The sequence below is a fragment of the Nerophis ophidion genome, linkage group LG04 (assembly GCF_033978795.1).
Source record: "Nerophis ophidion isolate RoL-2023_Sa linkage group LG04, RoL_Noph_v1.0, whole genome shotgun sequence".
Classification (NCBI taxonomy): Eukaryota; Metazoa; Chordata; class Actinopteri; order Syngnathiformes; family Syngnathidae; genus Nerophis; species Nerophis ophidion.
Window position 1 is genome coordinate 42,117,382 of NC_084614.1, and position 24,621 is coordinate 42,142,002.

General features: G+C 41.1%; 1 protein-coding gene across 1 annotated transcript in view; it reads left to right on the plus strand.

Moving 5' to 3' along the window:
• Nucleotides 1-368: 368 nt before the first annotated feature.
• Nucleotides 369-24,621, plus strand: part of jam3b (junctional adhesion molecule 3b) — a 105,621-nt gene continuing 81,368 nt past the window's right edge. Inside the window, exon 1 of the mRNA XM_061898085.1 lies at nucleotides 369-501. Coding sequence (XP_061754069.1) covers nucleotides 453-501 — 49 coding nt within the window. The 5' untranslated portion in view covers nucleotides 369-452. The remainder of the gene's footprint in view (nucleotides 502-24,621) is intronic.

Consider the following 24,621-nt stretch of genomic DNA (forward strand, 5'->3'; position numbering starts at 1 on the left):
ATATTCGAACAACGCTTTATGGATGTCGCAGTTTACCTCTCATTAATGATTAATTTTTATTATTATTATTTTTTTTACAATATGCAAAAATCCCAATAATTAGAAAAGAGGCTGCAAAAATGGCCTTCATGCTGTACTTTAAACACCACTGCTCCAAATGCAAGGCAGCACAAGGTAGTAAAAAAGGAAATCCTCCTACATTGTGACCACAATAAATTGTCAACGTGAGTGATGCTTTGAGTCGCTATGGTAACCTAATATACGTAATTCCCTCCCACCCTTCTCTCCCTCTCTCTCTCTCTCTCTCTCTCTCTCTCACTCTCTCTGTCTCTCTCTCTCTCTCCCTCCCAAGCCCCCCCTCTCTCTCTCCCTCTCTCTCTCTCTTCCTCTCAAGCCGACGTCAAATCTCTTCAGGCTACTCTGCGCACAGCCAGCATAGCATCGACTCCAAGATGGCGAAAGCACGCCTGGTTTGTCTCCTGACTCTCCTCTCAACTCACTGTAAGTACCAAAAACCCTTCCAACCCACCGAAATGCTCACATTGTGCCCCTTGTCTCCCCGCAACAACATACGTTACGTACAATAGACTTCTTCTGCTTCTATTTGGTCGCCGTAACAGTGTACCGTTTCTTTCTTAAAGGCTTAAAAACTCACACCAGACTGACAGTGAACTGGCAAAGTGTGAATTAGAGTTCAAAAACGATGTAAATACAGTCGCCATTTTAACTTTTTTGCGGCAAGAGCGCTATGCTCGTGCGGCTTTTAAAGCGGCTTTGGTCCAGTTGATCAAAGCTGTCGTTTTCAGTGACCCGTGGAAAAAAGTTTGTGAAGTTGAGAGGACGACGTGTGAATTAAAGATGGTTTCGGGACGTGCCGTTAACTATTCATCGTGTTGGACGTAGTGATGCGAGATAACGGTTTGTCCTAAGGCGGAATAAACGCAAGCTGACCGCGGGAGGAGCTTGTCCGGCCCCCCTCGCCTCTCCCCCGTCTTCTCGCCTCTTTGTGGAGCTTTTCAAACTACATCGGACACGATCAGGCCCGTTATAGCCGTTTTATCAGCGGCAGTGATGCGCACACACCTGTGGAGCCGAGCTCTTACATTTTTTACATCCACGCAAGTCACCATTCCCAAATACAACCTTAGAAATGCAGAGTGATAGTACCGAATTACACCCCTACCAGAACCCACTTGTTGCTGCGTCATGCAGTCTTTGAAGGTTATTAAATAGGTCATTACAACCATAGGCGCCGATCCACATTTCTGGCAGTGCCATGTACTTTTAGGTACTTTTCTAAATAAAGAGCACCATAAAAAATGTCATTATTTGATTTATTTTAACAACAACAAAAAAATATATATATATCTTAGGGTACAGCAGCACGGTGGCAGAGGGGTTAGTGCATGTGCCTCACAATTAGGGTTGGGTATCGTTTGAATTCGAACGATTCCGATTCTGATTCTTTGTTTCCATTCTCGATTCCGATTCTTCTTGTACCATGCCGGGATCAATGTGTTTGACAGGTAGTCAGTCTCTGAAGGTGGTATGTATTTTGGGTTGAGAGTTTTCACCATATCCCTGCAAACATAAACAAACATGTAATGTTGCTGTTACTGTTTAGCCCAGTATCAATTAGCTTAGCTCTAACGTTATTGCTTAACTAACCTAAATGTTGGAGATTCCAGCTCTGAAAAGGGATGCAGTCTTTTGACTATGTGTGCAGTGACCTTTCTGTGGCACTCTTCCGTCTGTGGCACCGACATCTTCCCCATTGCCGCTACGGTGAACGGAGTACGCTGAGCACATCGCGGAGCCTGGCTAGCAGGTTGTAAATTGTCTATGAAAAAATACACGGGCTAATTTGTTAGCTGCCTCAACGTTCACGCAAAACACATTATTTATTGCATATATGTTGTTTTACTTACCGGATTCGGACTGCAGTGCAGTCACCGAGGTGCCAGGCTGGGTGTCGGAACCGTAGCTAAAGGTAGAGGCAGAGGAGGACGGTCGGCGCAGCGCGTCGAAGATGGGACACGCATTTATTTGTACTCCATGAACTCGGAGGTGCCTTATCATGTTCGACGTGCACCCTCCTAAGCACGACACAGTCTTGTCGCACGTGTTACATTTCGCCGATATTTCATTTTTTTTAGTAAAATAAAGCCACACTTTCAAACGCCGATGCCCGCTATCCATGCTTGACTGACTCGCTCGGCTACATAGGCTCGGCGATGCTAACACTACCGGCGGTGGGTGCTTCTTCGTTGGTATTAAGCTGCTTCTTCTTCCGGTCGGCGGACTTATTCTTTTTTTCCGGTCGGTGGACTGGGTATCGAAACTAGGAATCGAAATTTAAACTTTTGAACGATTCCGGGAGAATCCGAAAGTTAGTCCCAGTTCCAATCGATACTCGATACTCGATACCCAACTCTACTCACAATACGAAGGTCCTGAGTTCAATCACCGGCTCGGGATCTTTCTGTGTGAAGTTTGCATGTTCTCCCCGTGACTGCGTGGGTTCCCTCCGGGTACTCGGGCTTCCTTGGACCTCCAAAGATATTCACCTGGAGATAGGTTGATTGGCAACACTAAATTGGCCATAGTGTTTGAATTAGGGCTGGGCGATATGGCCTTTTTTAAATATCTTGATATTTTTAGGCCATATCAAGATACACAATATATAACTCGATATTTTGCCCTAGCCTTGAATTAACACTTGATACATATAATCACAGCAGTAAGATGATTCTATGTGTCTACATTAAAACATTCTAGTTTATACTGCATTAATATATGCTAATTTTAAAGGACTACTGAAATGAGATTTTCTTATTCAAACGGGGATAGGAGGTCCATTCTATGTGTCATACTTGATCATTTCGCGATATTGCCATATTTTTGCTGAAAGTATTTAGTAGAGAACAACCACGATAAAGTTTGCAACTGGAGAAAGCCCTGCCTCTACCGGAAGTCGCAGACGATGACGTCACATGTTGATGGCTCCTCATATATTCACATTGATTTTAATGGGAGCCTCCAACAAAAACAGCTATTCGGACCGAGAAAACGACAATTTACCCATTAATTTGAGCAAGGATGAAAGATTCGTGTTTGAGGATATTGATAGCGATGGACTAGAAAAAAAAAAAAAAAAGTAAAAAAAAAAAAACGCGATTGCATTCAGACGGATTCATATGTTTTTAGACACATTTACTAGGATAATTCTGGGAAATCCCTTATCTTTCTATTGTGTTGCTTGTGTTTTAGTGAGTTTAAAGGCCTACTGAAATGAGATTTTCTTGTTTAAACGGGAATAGCAGGTCCATTCTATGTGTCATACTTGATAATTTCGCGATATTGCCATATTTTTGCTGAAAGGATTTAGTAGAGAAAATCGACGATAAAGTTTGCCACTTTTGGTACTTCCTGAAAAAGCCTCGCCTTTACCGGAAGTCGCAGACGATGACTTCGCAAGTGTGTGGCCTCCTCACATATTCACATTGATTTTAATGGGAGCCTCCAACAAAACCAGTGATTCGGACCGGGAAAACGACAATTTCACGTTAATTTGAGCGAGGATGAAAGATTCGTGTTTTAGGATATTGATAGCGACGGACTAGAAAAAAAAAAAAAACGCAATAGCATTGGGACGTATTCCAATGTTTTTAAACACATTTACTAGGATAATTCTGGGAAATCCCTTATCTTTCTATTGTGTTGCTAGTGTTATAGTGAGTTTAACTGTACCTGATAGTCGGAGGGGTTTGTCCACGGGTGTCTTGACGCGCAGTGTCTCACGGGTGTCGACGGCAGCTGTACGGACGACACAAGCTCAGCTGATATCCTGCTGGTTGACATGTGGTCGGGATCCATGTTGGCTTGACTGCGCTGTGATCCATAGTAAAGTTTCAGCTCCGGGAATTTTAAACAATGAATCACCGTGTGTTTGTGTGGCTAAAGGCTAAAGCTTCCCAACTCCATCTTTCTACTGTGACCTCTCCAATATTAATAAAACAAATTGCAAAAGATTCAGCAACACAGATCTCCAAAATACTGTGTAATTATGTCGTTAAAGCAAACGACTTTTACCTGTGTGTGTGCGCAGCGCTCATACTTCCTAAAACCCTGTGACGTCTTGCGTACACGTCATCATTACACGAAGTTTCCAAGACAAAACTCCCGGGAAATTTTAAATTGTAATTTAGTAAACTAAAAAAGCCGTATTGGCATGTGTTGCAATGTTAATATTTCATCATTGATGTATAAACTATCAGACTGCGTGGTGGGTAGTAGTGGGTTTCAGTAGGCCTTTAGTAGTACCCGATAGTCGGAGTGGTGTGGCCACAGGTGTGTTGACGCGCAGTGTCTCAGGGAAGTCGACGACAGCTATGGACGGCACAAGCTCAGCTGATATCCGGTAAGAAGCGACTTTTTAACCACATTTTTCTCACCGAAACCTGCTGGTTGACATTCGGTTGGGATCCATGTCCGTTCTGATTCATAGTTAAGTTTCACCTCCGTGAATTTTAAACAAGGAATCACCGTGTGTTTGTGTGGCTAAAGGCTAAAGCTTCCCAACTCCGTCTTTCTACTTTGACTTCTCCAATATTATTGAACAAATTGCAAAAGATTCAGCAACACAGATGTCCAAAATACTGTGTAATTATGCCGTTAAAGCAGACGACTTTTAGCTGTGTGTGTGCGCAGCGCTCATACTTCCTAAAAACCCGTGACGTCTTGCGTAGACGTCATCATTACGCGACGTTTTCAAGAAAAAACTCCCGGGAAATTTAAAATTGCTATTTAGTAAACCAAAAAGGCCGTATTGGCATGTGTTGCAATGTTAATATTTCATCATTGATATATAAACTATCAGACTGCGTGGTGGGTAGTAGTGGGTTTCAGTAGGCCTTTAAACTTTCATGCAGAGAAGGAAATCACAACTAAGTCAATTGACTAAAACTGTACTTATTATTGTTATTAGCAGGTGACTTTTGAAATGATGGTTCATATTAGCAGCAACGCTTATGCCCCACACTTGACAAATTAAAGTTGTCTATTCGAAATCTTCCCGCTTGAAGCCGAACCACCGCCAGACGATGGCTGTTTTTTTCTGGGAAATATTTTTTCCTTCATTCACACCTTCTTTCTCTCATATTACCACTCGCACGGCTTTGCTAGCATCACAGCTAACGTTACCCAGTCTGCTACCTCTCTGCTCCGTGAGGGCGTAATCGTATGTGACGTATGATGTGACGGTATGTGACGTGTATAAGTTTGTGCGCTTGCTGTCTGTGAGAAGGAGACACAAGAAGGAGTGGGAAGAGCCTGTAGTGTACTGCCTGCAGCTAAAAGCAACTGCGTGAGAATGTATACTCGAATATCACGATAGTCATTTTCTATATCGCACAGAGACAAACCTGCGATATATCACGTATATCAGTATATTGCCCAGCCCTAGTGTGAATGTTGTCTATCTGTGTTGGACTTGCGATGAGGTGGCGACTTGTCCAGGGTGTACCCGCCTTCTGCCCGAATGAAGCTGAGATAGGCTCCAGTGCCCCCCGCGACCCTGAAAGAGACAAGTGCTAGAAAATGGATGGATGGATCTTAGGGTACATTAAACATATGTTTCTTATTACAATTTTGTCCTTAAATGAAATACTGAACATACTAGACAACTTGTGTTTTAGTAGTAAGTAAACAAACAAAGGCTCCTAATTTAGTCTGCTGACGTATGCAGTAATGTATTGTCATTTTCCATTCTATTACTTCGTCAACATTATTAAGGACACATGGTAGAAAATGAATTATTAATCTACTTGTTGATTTACTGTTAATACCTGGTGTTTTACTGTTTCAACATGTTCTATCTTAACCTTACTCTTGCCAGACCCTTGTAGTTTGCTGAGCTCCACAATAGGGTCAGGGCTTGAAGGCATTGCAAAGTCTTTCCAGATAGCAAAAAATAATGAACCAATCAGGATCATCGGGCAGGATTTCATAGATGTGACGTAACGCCGAACTGACTGTTTGATTCAAACAACAATAGGGGCACTCAACCCTTGCTGCGTCGTGTGCTGACATTGATTCTGCTATTGCAACTCTTTTGTCAAATCTATCGAATATTAATAATTTTAAAGATGAGCAGAGAACAGTTTTGAAGGCATTTATTGGTGGCAAGGATGTTTTGGCTCTTCTTTCGACTAGGTTTGGATTTCCCAGCGTCGCTCTCATTAGCGTCACGGGTTGATTGCGATGTGAGTGGTTGAAATAGCACGTCATTCAAGATAACAGACAAGTGGTTTTATCCAATCACATACAAAGATTTTTTTACAAGGCCCCACCTTCTGAAATACATCTCCAATGGAGAAATCCCAGATCCTTGTGTGGAGCTAAGGGAACTACAAGGATCTGGCAAGAGTCAGGTTAGTTCTATTTACACTTCTGTTAAAATGTAATAATCACTTATTCTTCTTTTGTTTGGTACTTTACATTAGTTTTGGATGATACCACACATTTGGGTATCAATCCGATACCAAGTAGTTACAGGATCATCGTGTGCAGTGTGTTTAAAGTCAAGATGAGTGTAGCATAAGTTAATTACCAGGCACAAGTCAATCTTTGTTAATTACAGACTATATGATTTGGGACTTATTTATTATGTAAAACGGACCAAACTCGCCACAAAATTACCAACAACAAGATTGATTTTTCGAAAATTATATTAAAAGATCGAAAGTCGCCATCAATCCCACGTGGGTGGTCATGCCCCGAAGCACCCATGGGTTTGGCGCATATGATTACAACTACACTTGTACTGTAGGTTCTGCAACAAGTAGGTTTTGTGTGGCCTTAAACAACATTTTGTTTGTTGCCCATTTGAGTGTTTAATATCACTTATTTATTATTATTGTTTTTGTTAGTTGCAGTAGTGTGCCATCGGGGCCAGCAAGGTCTTCTCTGCTGGCCTAACATCACCAGAAATCATGATGATAGTTAAAGACGAAATTATTTTTTTATTTACTTTCCCTAAATATCTAAAATGCTCCTTCCAGCGCTGTTATTTTTAGTTTATGCTGGCGTCGTTGCATTGTAAGTGAACGGGGACATACAGTGATAGACAGTTGCGATAAGTATGTTGATTCTGAGTCTGATTCTGATAGCCAATCAGATCAAGAGTTGTTGTCAGTAAGGCTTTCTCGATGGCCTAAGGCAGATTCTGATAGCCAATCAGATTACGAGTTGTTGTCAGTAAGGCTTTCTCGATGGCCTAAGGCAGATATAAATTGTGATGTTATGAGCTAGGTAACATAAGAACTCTATTACCCAGCATGCCACAGTAGCCTCGCCATGCCGGCAGCAGGATGTTTTTTATGAGCACCTTGTGGAGTAAACTTTAAGAACTCAGCCAACATGCGTCGTCTGCATCTTTTATGATTAGACAAAACAACACATGTACAGTATTTGCAAGTCCGTTTTCAAGAAAGATATTTCAAGATTAACTACATTTTCTGAGACGATGTCGGGCCAGACCCGGAAGCTCGAATGGGTTCTACAGATTGTGAGTTCAGATATTTTATTTCTTTATTTTTTCTAATGTAATATGTTTTTTGCAATTAAAATTTTGACAATACCACATAAGATATGTTTTAATTGTTGATGGGGGTATATTGATTTTTAAATGCGCCAGAAAATAACCCGTTATGTACACTGTTGGTGGTGATTCAATGCCTAGTAGTGCGTAAATGTGTTTATGTATAGTATTTCTCCAGCAATCGTCATGTGGTGACAAAAATTTTGGTATTTTGAGAGGTAATCATTGAAGTTGGACATCACTAAAGGCCTAGGTGGGAAACGCATGGCCCGGCACTGATTAGTAGATTCCTTAAGGGCTTCATACACAAGCTCAGTATGTTAACATGTACTAAAAAACAAATTATTGACTTAATTTGGTAACTTTTTAAAACACAAATACTTTTGCAAGTTTCCCTGTACTTCATAGAGTAAGATAGTGATTAGCTAATTCATGTTGGATCATCATTAGTGGATAACAAAATATTACTATAAATAAGCTGCCACCTTATCGTGGTAGAGGAGTTTGCGTGTCCCAATGATCCTAGGAGCTATGTTGTCCGGGGGCTTTATGCCCCCTGGTAGGGTCTCCCAAGGCAAACAGGTTCTAGGTGAGGGATCAGACAAAGAACAGCTCGAAGACCTCTATGAAGAAGACAAAACATGGACCCAGATTTCCCTCGCCCGGACGCTGGTCACCGGGGCCCCCTTCTGGAGCCAGGCCCGGAGGTGGGGCACGATGGCGAGCGCCTGGTGGCCGGGCCTGTTCCCATGGGGTCCGGCCGGGCACAGCCCGAAGAGGTAACGTGGGTCACCCCTCCAATGGGCTCACCACCCACAGCAGGGGCCATAGAGGTCGGGTGCAATGTGAGGTGGGCGGCAGCCGAAGGCAGGGCACTTGGCGGTCCGATCCTCGGCTACAGAAGCTAGCTCTTGGGACGTGGAACGTCACCTCACTGGGGGGGAAAGAGCCTGAGCTAGTGCGCGAAGTGGAGAAGTTCCAGCTGGATATAGTCAGACTCACTTCGACGCACAGCAAGGGCTCTGGAACCACTTCTCTCGAGAGGGACTGGACCCTCTTCCACTCTGGCGTTGCCGACAGTGAGAGGCGACGGTCTGGGGTGGAAATTCTGGTTGCCCCCCGGCTTAAAGCCTGCACGTTGGAGTTCAACCCAGTGGACGAAAGGGTAGCCTCCCTCCGCCTTTGGGTGGGGGGGACGCGTCCTGACTGTTGTTTGTGCTTACGCACCAAACAGCAGTTCAGAGTACCCACCCTTTTTGGGTACACTCGAGGGAGTACTGGAAAGTGCTCCCCCGGGTGATTCCCTTGTCCTACTCGGGGACTTCAACGCTCATGTTGGCAACGACAGTGAAACCTGGAGAGGCGTGATTGGGAAGAATGGCCGCCCGGATCTGAACCCGAGTGGTGTTTTGTTATTGGACTTTTGTGCTCGTCACAGTTTGTCCATTGCAAACACCATGTTCAAACATAAGGGTGTCCATATGTGCACTTGGCACCAGGACACCCTAGGCCGCAGTTCCATGATCGACTTTGTAGTTGTGTCATCGGATTTGCGGCCTTATGTTTTGGACACTCTGGTGAAGAGAGGGGCGGAGCTTTCTACCGATCATCACCTGGTGGTGAGTTGGCTGCGATGGTGGGGGAGGACGCCGGACGGACCTGGCAGGCCCAAACGTATTGTGAGGGTCTGCTGGGAACGTCTGGCAGAGTCTCCTGTCAGAGAAAGTTTCAATTCCCACCTCCGGAAGAACTTCGAACAGGTCACGAGGGAGGTGCTGGACATTGAGTCCGAGTGGAGCATGTTCCGCACCTCTATTGTCGAGGCGGCAGATCAGAGCTGTGGCCGCAAGGTAGTTGGTGCCTGTCGAGGCGGCAATCCTAAAACCCTTTGGTGGACACCAGCGGTGAGGGATGCCGTCAAGCTGAAGAAGGAGTCCTATCGGGTCCTTTTGGCTCATAGGACTCCGGAGGCAGTGGACAGGTACCGACAGGCCAAGCGGTGTGCGGCTTCAGCGGTCGCTGAGGCAAAAACTCGGACATGGGAGGAGTTCGGGGAAGCCATGGAAAACGACTTCCGGACGGCTTCGAAGCGATTCTGGACCACCGCCCGCCGCCTCAGGAAGGGGACGCAGTGCACTATCAACACCGTGTATGGTGCGGATGGTGTTCTGCTGACCTCAACTGCGGATGTTGTGGATAGGTGGAAGGAATACTTCGAAGACCTCCTCAATCCCACCAACACGTCTTCCTATGAGGAAGCAGTGCCTGGGGAATCTGTGGTGGACTCTCCTATTTCTGGGGCTGAGGTCGCTGAGGTAGTTAAAAAGCTCCTCGGTGGCAAGGCCCCGGGGGTGGACGAGACCCGCCCGGAGTTCCTTAAGGCTCTGGATGCTGTGGGGCTGTCTTGGTTGACAAGACTCTGCAGAATCGCGTGGACATCAGGGGCGGTACCTCTGGATTGGCAGACTGGGGTGGTGGTTCCTCTCTTTAAGAAGGGGGACCGGAGGGTGTGTTCCAACTATCGTGGGATCACACTCCTCAGCCTTCCCGGTAAGGTTTATTCAGGTGTACTGGAGAGGAGGCTACTTCGGATAGTCGAACCTCGGATTCAGGAGGAACAGTGTGGTTTTCGCCCTGGTCGTGGAACTGTGGACCGGCTCTATACTCTCCGCAGGGTTCCTGAGGGTGCATGGGAGTTTGCCCAACCAGTCTACATGTGCTTTGTGGACTTGGAGAAGGACATTCGACCTTGTCCCTCGGGAAGTCCTGTGGGGAGTGCTCAGAGAGTATGGGGTATCGGACTGTCTTATTGTGGCGGTCCGCTCCCTGTACGATCAGTGCCAGAGCTTGGTCCGCATTGCCGGCAGTAAGTCGAACACATTTCCAGTGAGAGTTGGACTCTGCCAAGGCTGTCCTTTGTCACCGATTCTGTTCATAACTTTTATGGACAGAATATCTAGGCGCAGTCAAGGCGTTGAGGGGTTCCGGTTTGTTGACCGCAGGATTAGGTCTCTGCTTTTTGCAGATGATGTGGTCCTGATGGCTTCATCTGACCGGGATCTTCAGCTCTTACTGGATCGGTTTGCAGCCGAGTGTGAAGCGACCGGAATGAGAATCAGCACATCCAAGTCCGAGTACATGGTTCTTGCCCAGAAAAGGGTGGAATGCCATCTCCGGGTTGGGGAGGAGACACTGCCCCAAGTGGAGGAGTTCAAGTACCTAGGAGTCTTGTTCACGAGTGAGGGAAGAGTGGATCGTGAGATCGACAGGGGGATCGGTGCGGCGTCTTCAGTAATGTGGACGTTGTACCGATCCGTTGTGGCAAAGCTCTCAATTTACCGGTCAATCTACGTCCCCATCCTCACCTATGGTCATGAGCTTTGGGTCATGACCGAAAGGATAAGATCACGGGTACAAGCGGCCGAAATGAGTTTCCTCCGCCGTGTGGCGGGGCTCTCCCTTAGAGATAGGGTGAGAAGCTCTGCCATCCGGGAGGAACTCAAAGTAAAGCCGCGGCTCCTTCACATCGAGAGGAGCCCGATGAGGTGGTTCGGGCATCTGGTCAGGATGCCACCCGAACGCCTCCCTAGGGAGGTGTTTAGGGCACGTCCAACCGGTAGGAGGCCACGGGGAAGACCCAGGACACGTTGGGAAGACTATGTCTCCCGGCTGGCCTGGGAACGCCTCGGGATCCCCCGGGAAGAGCTAGACGAAGTGGCTGGGGAAAGGGAAGTCTGGGTTTCCCTGCTTAGGTTGTTGCCCCCGCGACCCGACCTCGGATAAGCGGAAGAAGATGGATGGATGGATGGATAACAATTATATTATTAGTGCGACTGCTGGGGGTTAAGCCTCCTCTGTCTGTAAAAACTTGTGTTACCTCTGTTTTGAACTTTAATCAGTGGTCCTTGAATGTACCACATTATTGTGGTGTGAGATGCCAAACTGTAACTGAAATGTAACTGTCTGATGCTGCCCCTAGTAGATGTATAATATTTATATCTCTCTTCTATCACATCATCCTGACTCCCAAATGTTGACGCTGTGTGTGGATTAGGAATGTGTCAATATGAAAATTAATGTCACTGTTATCGTGACCAAAATGATCACGGTTATCATTATTGTCACAGTATTGCTGAATGTGCTCAACAAGTACTTACACACACACTGAAATCTTTTGACCAAGTTTAAAAAAAAAAAAAAATAAAATAAAAAGAAGCACTGTTAGAAAACCTATTATTTTGCCTGTTTTGTGTTTCTTAGGCTTTACTGATATTATTTTAGTCTTAGTATTGTATCTTTTTTAATTGCTAAACTTGTATTGCTTTAATATGGGTTTGTACTGTAGCATTTTAAAATGTATTTAAATGGAAAGTGCGCAACCAATAAAGTCTATTGTTATTATTTTTTAGTTGTGACATCCTACTCTGTTCAGCGGTCCTGGAACGCACCGTAAAAACAACTCTGTCTCGTATTTCCCTGAGCACAATTCCTCTGTTGTAAGAGAACATAGTTTGTAGGTTTGAATGTGCACAATTGACTATCTTAGATAATCACACAGCAATGTGTTTCTATAAGTCTAGATTAGGGTATGTGGTTTCTTTAGACGTTCATGTATCTTGTTTTTATGTTAGCATTTAAGATAGTTAGCTGGCAACAGTCTGTGAAGTTATCAAAGTGGAGTTATTAATCACAATTTTTCGATAATTTGAATTTATGACAGGGCTCGGGGTCTTTCTATGTGGAATTTGCATGTTCTCCCCGTGACTGTGTGGATTCCCTCCAAGTAGTCTGGTTTCCTCCCTCCTCCAAAGACATGCTTTTGGGGTTAGGTAAATTTGGCAACACTAAAATTGGGATAGGCTCCAGCCCCCACTCCGTGTCCCTAAAAGGGACATGCGGTAGAAAACGGATAGATGGATAGTTAGCTGATTTGCTTTATATCACCCATAACACGTTTGGATAGCTTCATTTAAGTTGTTTACACACAGCTAAGTAGTTTTATGTCTTGCGTTTTGTTCCATTGCATTAAACAAAATTAACCAAAGTACGTAATTTTGGCATACTTTTAAGTATTTTGATTAGATAAACAGTATTCATCCTGTGAAAGAAAATATTAGGATTTTCAGGTATATATAAGTGGGTATACAGCACATCATAGTTTATCCTTACTTCCGTCGCCAAGTGCTTGCTCATGTGGGGTTGAGTTGGTTTTCTTTAATACAGAGAATGTGGAGTGTATTTCTTGACTTTGTCAATATCTAAAGGATGATATACAGTTAAAATCGACTGGTTTGGCATATTTTACACTCTCTGGTTTATATCTATCACACACATCTTGAGGCATGGGTGGATCGAAATAGCGATCAAGGTATGTCAATATTGCTAAAAACTGTAGGGTATTATATCGGTCGATATTGATAAATATTGATATTTTTTATGAACTATCGAAAATAAGATCCAGGACAAACATATTAGATATAAACATTTGTATTCAAAATGTAACCATCCTCTGATTATAATCACCACAGTTACAGTATCAAGGAAGAAAAGAAAGGAAATGTCAACACAACCTTGGAAAGCACTCAATCAACAATCAACACTTTACAATAACCTCTTAAAATGAAGGTGCAAATTAAGTTATATGCAAAAAATGCTTATTAAATTGTAACAAAATAGTGTAAAGTGTGAAAATATAAGGATATAGAAACCTGAGAAGAACTATTTTTGGAAAGTTTTGTGCCAGAAAGTTATGGCTATGTTCAGGTCCGTATACGTAAAAATAAATAAAAAATACCCTACTCTCGAGGTAAGTTTTCCTGTTTTATCAACAATGTCCCTTTGCAGCACTCGTTTTTAGTTTCACTCATCACTTCATGTAAAGAATCAACCATGAGAGAACAATATGGTGCAACCAGAGTTGATATTGTTACCTGATTGGCTGTTGGCATGTCACTGACACTGATCAGTGATCACTGGCTGCGTTCCTCAGTTACCACAGAGTGAGTTATTTTGTTCATGCAACCAACATTGCTTCGCAACTTTCCCAACCTTGCTCCACAACTTCCGGTTTATTCCGACAAATTAACAAAAAAACGTATCAAATTTTTTATCGAACGCATTTTTGATATATATTACGTGTCTATCGTGATACATATTTATATTGTTTTAACGCTCAACCCTATTATAGACATACACTAACTGACCTCCTGTGATCGTTCCTGTGTATGAAAAGCGTATTCTTTAATACAGTTGAATGTTAAAAAAAATGTTTTCTCCTATTTTCCTTTCCCTTTTTCATTCAATGCTTTAAATGTTTTCCCCCAAGTAAACCTGTGACGGGCATTTTTGGAGGGGGTCAGATAGCTGGTGTAGAATTAAGAATGTCTTTTGTCTTGCCTGAAAGAAGGGGTGGGGGCTTAGCCATGTGGTGCACTGGCTCAAAGCCAGTACTGCCCGAATCTTTAGAAACAGTTTGGATCTGTCAAGATTGAAGCTTGACAGAGTCTGTGTCAGAAAATACTAATAGCCTCTAATAAGCCATGATCCTTCTAATTAATAAACAACATATTTTTGGAATCACACTGCTACAAATGTTGCTTTTACACAGCAAACAGAAAATATTTGGCTTGTTTCTGTGTTTGTCTGACGTGTTTGATATTTGCAATTCAATCTATAGATTTCTATCAATTTAATGGCTGCATTTTTAAAGTGAAGGCTAAATTCAGTGTGACTTCACATGGCTGCAAAATATCATCACAGGCATCTGTCAACGGAGCAAAAGACACAAGCCATTGTTATTTTAAGTGCACATGTTACAGCAGACTTTCCAATCCGACCTAATGGAATGCATTGGCATTTTGCATTGTTGGCTTACGTCTGAGCAGTTTCACTTAAATTACTCCAAAGAAACCTGGTGTATACCTTCAGAGAACTTCCATTTTAACCCTGGTTGCCAAGAGTGTTGGGGAAATATGTGAGAGTTTGGAAGATGCTTAAAGTAAATTAGTATTTAGTACAGTAGGGTTGCCTTGATACCAGAATTTCCGTTGTCGATAAAGATACCTAATACATTTCCACGATTCTTGATACTTGTTTGATATCACAATAAAAGAAGTAAATCCAACTAAAATCATGTTTTTTGAAATTCACAAGTTTTCAATAATGTTGTGAATTTCAAAATACATGATTTTAATTGTATTTATTTATTTTATTTTATTTTATTTTACATATTTTAAATTGCAATGCTTTTGTAGCTTCCAAGAGGTAACTACATTCTACAACATTAAAAAAAGAACAGCATTGGACTCCCAGTATCTCAAAACAAAAATACTGTGCTTATAAATATTTTCATAAATAACAACCATAATCAACTTGTTTACATTCTAAAAAGAACGTACCGCTGAACCTTCTATACATTCAATATTGTTTGCGACATTCTCTCAATATAGCGTGACCTCATTATGTAATTTGTATTGAAATATACTAATATAAACGCTAAAACATATATTTAAAGCCAAGTCTGCGTTTTTATTCGTTGTAAGAATCAACATTTAAGCCATTTCTCCTTAAGTTATGCCTTTTTTCAAAATGTTGCTGTTTTTAAAAAATATATATATTTTATTTCTACAATGTGCCACAGGGGAGGCCACACATGACCTTTCTGACAAAATATGAGAAGCAGTGGTGTTCAAACTGTTGCCAAACATGTTTGTCCCTGAGGCCTTATTCACGATGCAGGTCAATTCCAATTGTTTTTCCCATATATGACCTGTATTGGATTTTTTCATGTCAATGTAAACAGTGCCATTCCGATATTTACGAATCCGACCCAAGCCTTTTTTGTATGTGGATACAAATCAGATGCGTCTCTGATGTGACTGCAGTCCGAATGATAAGGCCGCATTCATCCGACAAATACTGTATGTAATCAAGAAGCAATAAGCATCATAATTATTCGCCAAAATAAAGGGTTGCAAAATAAACAGTTGACAAATGAGCCAAAAACAGGCCAAAATAATAGGTTTTATGAGCTCATGTCAATGTTCCACCACTCCTGTCTCCGAATACTCGCCACCACGCTCTTCAGGGCAGACGTCAAAGCAAATGTCTCACAATCTGCGAGAGCCAAAAAGCTTCTATGTGCAATAATTGGTTGAGAAAATGCTCATTTTTTATTATTTTTTAAACCTTTATTTATCCAGAAAAGTCCCATTGAAATTGACTGTACAAATTGCCACAAATGCGCCAGGCCTGAGACCCACTAGAAATGGAGCTACTGTATGTTTTACTTCTGTGAACACTGCAACATGCACATGTCTGCAAGTGGGTCAGATTGCATTCACATTAGACATTCCATTTGTGAACGACTTCATAAAAAGATTGGATTTGACAAAAAAATCTCAATTGGACATGCTACCCTGCAGTGTGAACATAGTGCTTAGCGATAAAAGTTGGTGTTGCACCCTGGGCTTGTGGTTTTCTCGCAAATGATGTAAGATACACCTCTTTCACTTTTAATATGTACCTTTACTGTACATGCTAGGGGTGTAACGGTACACAACAATTTCGGTTCAGTACGTACCTCGGTTTAAAGGTCACGGTTCGGTTCATTTTCGGTACAGTAAGAAAACAAAAAAATATACATTTTTTGGTTATATACCAAATTTGTAAACAATGGCTTTATCCTTTTAACATTGGGAACACTATAATAATTCTGCCCACGTTAATCAACATTAAACTGCCTCAAATTGTTGCTCAGATTAAATAAAATGACAAAACTTTTCTTCTTCCTATAAAAATTGCAAAATTAAACAGTTTCAAGTCAACTCATCATGCTTAATTTATCACAGCATTTGGGAAGCCTGTAGTTGATTTTTATTATGTAAATGTTATATTTTTATCAAAATGTGATAGCAGGGACCCTGCCATTCAAAGCTTTTCTGACCGTAAAACACACACACACACACACGCACGCACGCACGCACACTTACACACACACACACACACACACACACACACACACACGCACACACACACACACACACCTCAAAATGAGCTAACATTACGCTAAAAGCTAATTAGCCTTCACCTCAAGCCAGAACTGCAAGCGAGCTGAAACGGTTCAATACAAATACACGTACTGTTACACCCCTACTACATGCTAAATGTAGCAACAAACTGACTAAAGTACATCACAGATAATTTCTGCTAGGTCTTATTTTCTGGCAAACCAGGTGCGTCTTAGGTGTGTTGTGAAGCGGAGTTACGCCACACCTACAGTTATTGAGCAAATAAAAACTTGGACTAATACAACATTGACTCTTGTGGGAAATGTCAGCGCCGTTTTGTGTTTGGTGCAGATTTCACTGCTACAGCTACAGCTAAGGATCTTAAACTATTGTTAGGTCAAATTGACACATTGCTTCACTTTGTCGTTGTTTTCACTCATTATTGTTAATTGGATCCAGTTGGAGCCACCTCTTTGCTTATGATAGCTTTAAAAGCTTCCCAAACCCTACACATAATTGTGGTGTTCGTTGGATGTTAATGGTTATCCATTACATCACACTCTTGAAACATTTGCCCAATTTGGAGCCAAGGGTAAAAGGTTTTATCATTGTTTGGCATGTGTGGTATAATCGTTTGGCGAGACAGAAGTTGATTGACCAAGAGATGACTGCTGATAGCCGCTCCCTTAGGAGCTGCATGTTGTAAGAAGTTTCCTGACCCACCCAAAGCTTGGGAGCAAATGTTTGGAACACTCTCTGAATGGTACGTAACGGCCCCCAAGGGCAAGTTACATACAGTCTTGACATTTTACTGCAAAGACAGTAAATGGCCACCAGAGATTGGGATTGTAGACAAACAGAAACAAGTCCCTCGGTGTTCTGCATTTGTTTGTTACAAGTCAGGAGTTATTCATATCAGAAACACTTGAGTGCCAATCGGCTCTGGCATATTGACATTTTGCTCTTGGCTCAGATGTCACAGCGAGGGAGGAATTTATGAATTTCTTTTGGCTTATGCTTAAAGAGTAGTCTTCACTCAAGTCAATATTTTTTTTTACAAAACACAACCATTGGTGACTGATCCTATAAATCCGCAAAGTTAGTCATGAATATTTGGGCTCTAGGGTGAAGTCAAAACGGCACATTGCTGCTTACTCTGAAATTGCCTAAAACAGCTGAGCAGGAGTGGGTGGAGGTGTTTCAGGCAGTGATGCAGGCAGGCGCAACCAGAAATACCCACAGCGTCCCTCCCAAACCTGAGAGTCCAAGTTAGCGAAGGCAACATTCCAAACAGAAAACACATGAAGGGCCAAAGACTCCTCCACTATCTGTGCTACAATCATAACCACCTGTTTGCTTGAGAGATAAAAGGCACCCATGTTCAGCTCTCTGAGGTCATAGCAGAAAGCAGTGGACGCTGTGAAGAAAGCTCAGAACTGTTGGTATTTGGAAGACATGCTTGCTGTGTAATGCTAAAGCAGTTTTAAGAATTTTAATCAGTGGTCTGTATGTAAACGTATGAAGTTGAAAAGCAAAAACATAAACACATTTAAAAAAAATTATTTAGTCTTTAGAAAGACAATTTGCTCTCCTGGGATCTGCCTTGTCTTTTTCCCCTTCAACAATTTCCTCTCCATTTGTGCTATTAGTCTCATTCCATACTGTTTCTATTGTTGTTATATTGGTGCGTTACAGAGCCAATCACAGTAAATAGCCACACAATCTGCTTGGCCTAAATGTGTTCATGTTCCAACAACTGCATGAGCCTTTACCTGTTTCAAATGTCAAGACCACCCCTATCAAAGAACCATAAACAACCACAAGAGACACCTATTTTTCATATGTGCTTACATGGTTTTCAAACTTCAGCTTCAGCGTTTATGTATGGGCTCATTGATGTTGTCATAGCAAATGAGCACTATGATGTTATTGCATGTAGCTAAAGCTTGTACAAGTTCTGGGTGTGGGTTGATGAACTGGGGCGTTTTACTCAGTCAGCTGTGGTTGCTTTTGTCATGATTCTGATTCGACAAAATGGGCCAGATGTTTTTATGTTTTGTATTTTTGAAACATTTTCTTTTAAAACACTTCAGTAAATATCACTGGTTAAGAAAAGAGGGAAGTTAATAGCTGCCGTGTTTTGAAGAATGATTTGGAATAATGACTCGGAATAGCACACCTGAAAGCTTGTTTGTTTTAACACAACATTATTGTTAAATTCTTAGGCCCCTATATTAACAAGCTATTATCCAAGATTCCACTGCATGAGCTGCCCAAGCTCATTGCAGCACAAATGGCTTCCTGTTGGATGATGTTTATCTGTTCACAAGCTCCCTGGAGGCTGGAAGGGCAGTCATCCTGCTTGTGTATCTACTGGATACTAAAGGATCACATCAATAGGTCAAAAGAGGCCACCATTGATCAAACATTGGGATTCTATTTGTTAGTGAAATAATTAGCTGCTTCAGACACGACAAGGCTGACGCAATGAACATCACAAAGCTCAGCGACTCTTGCCCTGGAAGGAAAAAGCTTGCTTGAAGCTGAGCTCCCACTGACAGTCATAACCAGATCATTGCTCTGGATTCATCTTTTGTTTACCAGGCTGTATGAACGGGTCAATTAGTGTCTAAAAATAGACCACAAGGCAGACCTATGATAAGCTCAGGTGTGAGTCACAAATTCATTCCAAACCACTGAGTCCACCTGGATGTTGTTATTACAGTTTAATCTGTGTATGTTGACAATCTGCATATATACTCATCAAGTCCCGATCTATCGTGTTCTGCTTCGCTAATAAAAATCTAAGGTTGCAAACAGGAAATAAAATTGCTTTTACAACTCAAATTTAAGGAAGCAGAATTTAAATTCCATTAAATTCCAATTAATAATTTGGCATAAGAGTATGACAATATTAACCTGGATTGTACAGAAATTAACAAAATGCATTTATATATAATTTCTAAAGATTGTTTGGAACTATGGTAAAGGAGCAGAGCCGGGAATAAAGAATTACCATGTTACAAGGTATTTTGTAAACATACAAAAACAAGCAATGTTTGGCTATACGCTAATTGAGACAATATGATATATAAAATATTAATCAAAAAGTGTGTACAGAACCAAAGGTACCCTTGAACTAAAAAGGGGCGCCTAATTGTTGTGGTCATACGTGGTAAACTGTTTTGTAAATATGTACATTTAGAAAAACGGTCTGTATATGTTGACGTGTTGCATTATTGTTAACTTCACCATTATTGGTAAAATTGGTAAACTGTAAAACAACAGCAGAATTAAAAAAAATACTGTCAACTTACACAGCATTAAAACAATGACTGTGTTCAGTGCAATGCAAACGGTCATTATATTGCAAGCTTTACTATCATTGTTTTCAAGACATCCAATGAAATGTACTTAAGAGTACTATTTTATAAGAGTATTTAATATCACATAAAACACAATACACAAAATAAAAATATGCACAAATAGAGAAAAAACTGCCACGAGTTCAGACATTTATTAGCAACTGTTCTCTTTATCGCCCTGGCAAAAGTCACAAGTAAATTTGCAATCAATGGCTAGTGCCATTCTTTTTTGTTTCGGTTATGTTGATACAATTGAGCCAACTTAAACGGTTCCACCGTACCATATTCTTTGTAAATATTTCTAGAAAAAGACACATTTATCTTGTTTTTCAAGCTGTTCAGTATGGCCTTTCTACCTGAACTTTGCCTTTGTATTGGCCTCTGAACATGTATTTCCAACATCATCAAACAACATATTTCATAATGATTGTGAGTGAGAGATTGTGAGCGGTGACATTATTTTGTGTGTGTACAAAGTACGGTAAAGTTATGTGTATACTACATCGCGCCCGTTTATAAGGCGCATCCCCAAATTTGGAACTTCTGGCAAAAAAAAAAAAATCATACAAATTTGTTTCATAAATGTTATTAATTTATTATTTCTTGGTAAATGTGTTTGTAATGATGTTCAGTGTTTTAGCATAAGTACCCCGTAGAGTGCGCCGGGGAGACAGTTGTGGGATATTATGAGAGAAGAAGAGTATATCACAGAGTGAAGAAAGTAAATCTTTCATGCACAGCACGCTCGAAGCCTCCAGCGTCTTTCATAAAGATTACACATTCCCTAGTTTTGGTTAGCCCTGAGAAGGGTTGTTTGGAACCGGTATATGGGTTAAAAACATCTTAACAAGCAACCTGGTACTTCGCTGTCTTCCCCTGACGTCATGTGACTTGCTCAGATCATGTGAATCAAGACATTAAGTGAAAGGTAAGAAATGTGGGTAGCTTGAAAAGGCTCGCGCTGTAAATATGTGCATTTTTTTCCCAAATTTATTAACTCACATGTGCATTGCCTCTGTTTGACAGAAAAAAATCAGTTGTACATTCGCATGTATGTCGGAACTTTTGCCGCGAGTCTATTGTGGCCATAAATAAGGCGCACCCCCGTACTTTTCATATTTCCAGACGCAAAAAAGTGCGCATTATACACAGAACTTTGCCATACTTACTTGCGTAAATAAATGACTCCGTACTTGCGCACTTGGCATGGCAGTGCTGTTATACGGAAGATTTATGCGCTGTGTGTAAGACATGATACAGAAACCCCGGTGCCCATTCAAATGAGTTATTAGTGATGATTAACTATTTGTGTTTCAATAAAATGCATCTTTTTGTCCCTACTGTACTGTTCCAACATTGAGGTATAACGAGGGTACACTGCATCTATTTCACAAATTTTTCCCAGAGCTCAAGTTTAGCTTGATCGCACTGCTGAGTAGAGAGATAATCAATAATTAGATTTTGCTTCGGATATGTTTTGAAGCAACTGCGTTTGTCTGCTTGATGAAGTTTTAAACTTATTTAACAGTATTTCCGACGTAATGGAAATCAGGCGTCAGTGTCTATTTGTGGGACAACGATGCACTGTGGAGCACTTGATGCATGATATGGTGGACTGTGTTTCCCCTATCATTATAGCCCCCAGTCCCAAGGAAGGCCAAGGTAAATCTATTTTATATCAATTTTATGCGGGTGTTTGTGTTGGTTTCGTCCAGCTAATCAGACAAACACCACCCCACCCTCAGTGACTGTGGGAAGAAGCTGATGTGTTTACTTTTTGATACAGTGGGAACCTCTAAGATGCTGATGATAAGACGCTGATTTCTTTGAACAATAAAACTCCATACTCAACACCCCTTTCTAAAGTTTTGTCCAAAAATTACAAAAATCCATATAAGTTATTATTTTCATGCTTTGTCCATCCTTTGTTTGATAAAGTCTGTGGTATGCAATGCATGATATTCAGTTTTGTGTGAAATCAGGAGGTTCATTCCCCCACCTCCATTTTCTTTTTGTTTAGAATTGCACATTGGTACCTCTGTTTTTGTTAGTCATCCTTTCAAATGGGAATGTAACAGTAAACGGTATAATGATAAACTGCAGTAAAACTCTCCAAGGTTAGTATTAGTTATCGTTAAACCGGGATTGATAACACTTCGATAAAGTCCCGGATTGGTGACACTGCTTGTTTGATAGAGAAGCAAGCTAGCGCAAGCTAGCTTACATGCTAACATGAATACAATATACATTAACCTCTTTCCACATTTAGAAACAACGTACCCCAATATCAGTTTATATAAACACATTGCAGTCTGAGCAACTGAGACATTTAATTGTTCACATTGCACCTACAAGCTGTGTTCGCTTAGAACAAAGAAGGAATATGACAACAGAAAGTGATTTGCGTGATGTGACGTAAACTGGATGTGACTCTTTCAACTGTTGTTTTCTGTGTAATTTATAAAATACAAACATTTTTACAAATGAAAACGGAAGAAGATTAACATATTAAACAATCAAATAAAAACGATATGGCTTCTAAGTAGCCAGAACAATATTGGTAAATAAGATATTTTTTCTGCCAAGAACTTCTAAGTTGTGTGTTTTTGTATTTATTGTCTTCATTTTTTTTGTATTAAAATTTGGTTATGAGTATGTATGAGTACCTTTTGAGCACATTCAACAATACCGAGATAACAATGATAACTGTAATAATTTTGGTGACAATAACTCTGATATAAAATGTTGATACCGCTACATCTCTTATTTCCAAAAGGTCAGACAAAAGTTGAATCGTGTGACAATTTTTAAAACATTTTTTATGTTATGTTGTATGTTATTCTTTGTTTGTTCACTCGATATCGCAGGATAACACGCAGACAAACCGACTAGTATGTTATGTACAATGTTGAGCAGTTCAATATGTGAGACAGCATATAAAAACAGCAACATTTGGGTGGAGATTTTTGACAAAAACCAAATCATATGAAAATGTTGTTCAAATAAAACCCAGGTACCGCTTTACTTATTTACAATCAACTTTTGTGGCAGATTACATTATGCTGACTAATCCAGTTTTGCACGACTATTTGATGGTAAATGTTTAGCACTGCAGTACTGCTTTATTGGTTGTTATACTATCAGTTGCCAACAGATAATGTAAATTGCACTGAACGCCGCTTAATATACCACAGACTTTTCATATTGAAGAACATATTACCATGCAGCCAGCCCTTCTAATGACGGCTCATCAGAGACTTGTTAAAAAAGAAGAGGAATACTTAAAAGGAATGCGATTGTTGTAATCTAGTTGCATTAATGCACTCACCTAATTCTGTCAGAAAACATCACCTGTGTCCTCATGGTTTTTAAAACTTTGCTAGGGATCATGCACAGGGGGAATAAACTCAGATGCAGGACATGCAGGGCTGTTGCCATATGTGTGTGTGAGGGCATACTTTGGGGTAAGTAAGTGCCTCAAATAGTTGTCAAGATGCCAGACATAGGCGACGTGTTTCTAGCATGGTGGCTGGCCTCTGTCTGAGCTCCAATAGAATGCGGGGCTTTGCATGTGGGTCTGCTTGCTTTCTGTGTCATAGAAACTACAAGTGAAGGGAACAGCTATTTGGGTGGATTGTCCCAGCCTGTGTTTATCATTTTATCAAGTGTCATCACTGTCATAGATAACTCAAGCTGACATGTACTCAAAGTGGAAAATCAGGCAAAAGAAATCGACCATTTGCGGAAAGGGATTTCCTGATTTTTTTTTTTTTTTGCTTTAAAGGTCATAATTGTGCTTAATTGTTTTTCAGCCAGTTCCAAAACATTAAACCTCATGTCCTGTTGAGTAATTCTCAAATCCGCTCATTATAATCTTTGTTGTTTACCCTCACATGACATTACCAGACACATTAACATAACAACCTGTCGTTAGCCCTGCGTAAAAACACTCACATTAAACATTGACCTGGCTGTGTTCTTCTATTGCTTTTCCTTATCAAAATATTAGGTGATGAAATCGGTTCATTCTTTTTTGAATAACCAGTGTATATAACCACCTACAATCAAAAATAGTCTCTTATGCGTTACGTAAAAGGCAAAATACTGCAGCCGGCATTTGGCGCATGATAATGTGTGTGTTCGTTGTGAAATGTGAATTAGAAAGAAAAAAAAACTGCACTTTTTCCTCTCAACTAGGGTTGCACTATAGAGATGGTCCAAAGTTGGCCGATGATAGAACTTTTAATACTGTCGTGATAATGCATGTTGCTGACACATTCTAGCTGTGTCAGAGAGAAGATAACTCAAATTAGCATGGCCAATTGCAGGGCACGAATAAACAGTCATTCACACTCACATTCATATCTATGGACAAGTTTAGATAGAGTTAGACGTTATTGTCAGTTGAAATGTTAAAAGATTTAGGGTAGTTTACACTGGGAAGTAATGCATTAATTAGCGTAAAATACCTTTCTCTTCCCCTTTCTTTCCTTTCTTTTGCTGGGTGTCAACACGTTAAGGTGCGTGACCAACTGATGCCCTTCTGGCAAAATAAAGTAATGACAAACGTTTTTATGATATAGGCGCCAGCGCCCCCCGCGACCCCACAAGGGAATAAGCGGTAGAAAATGGATGGATGGATGGATGG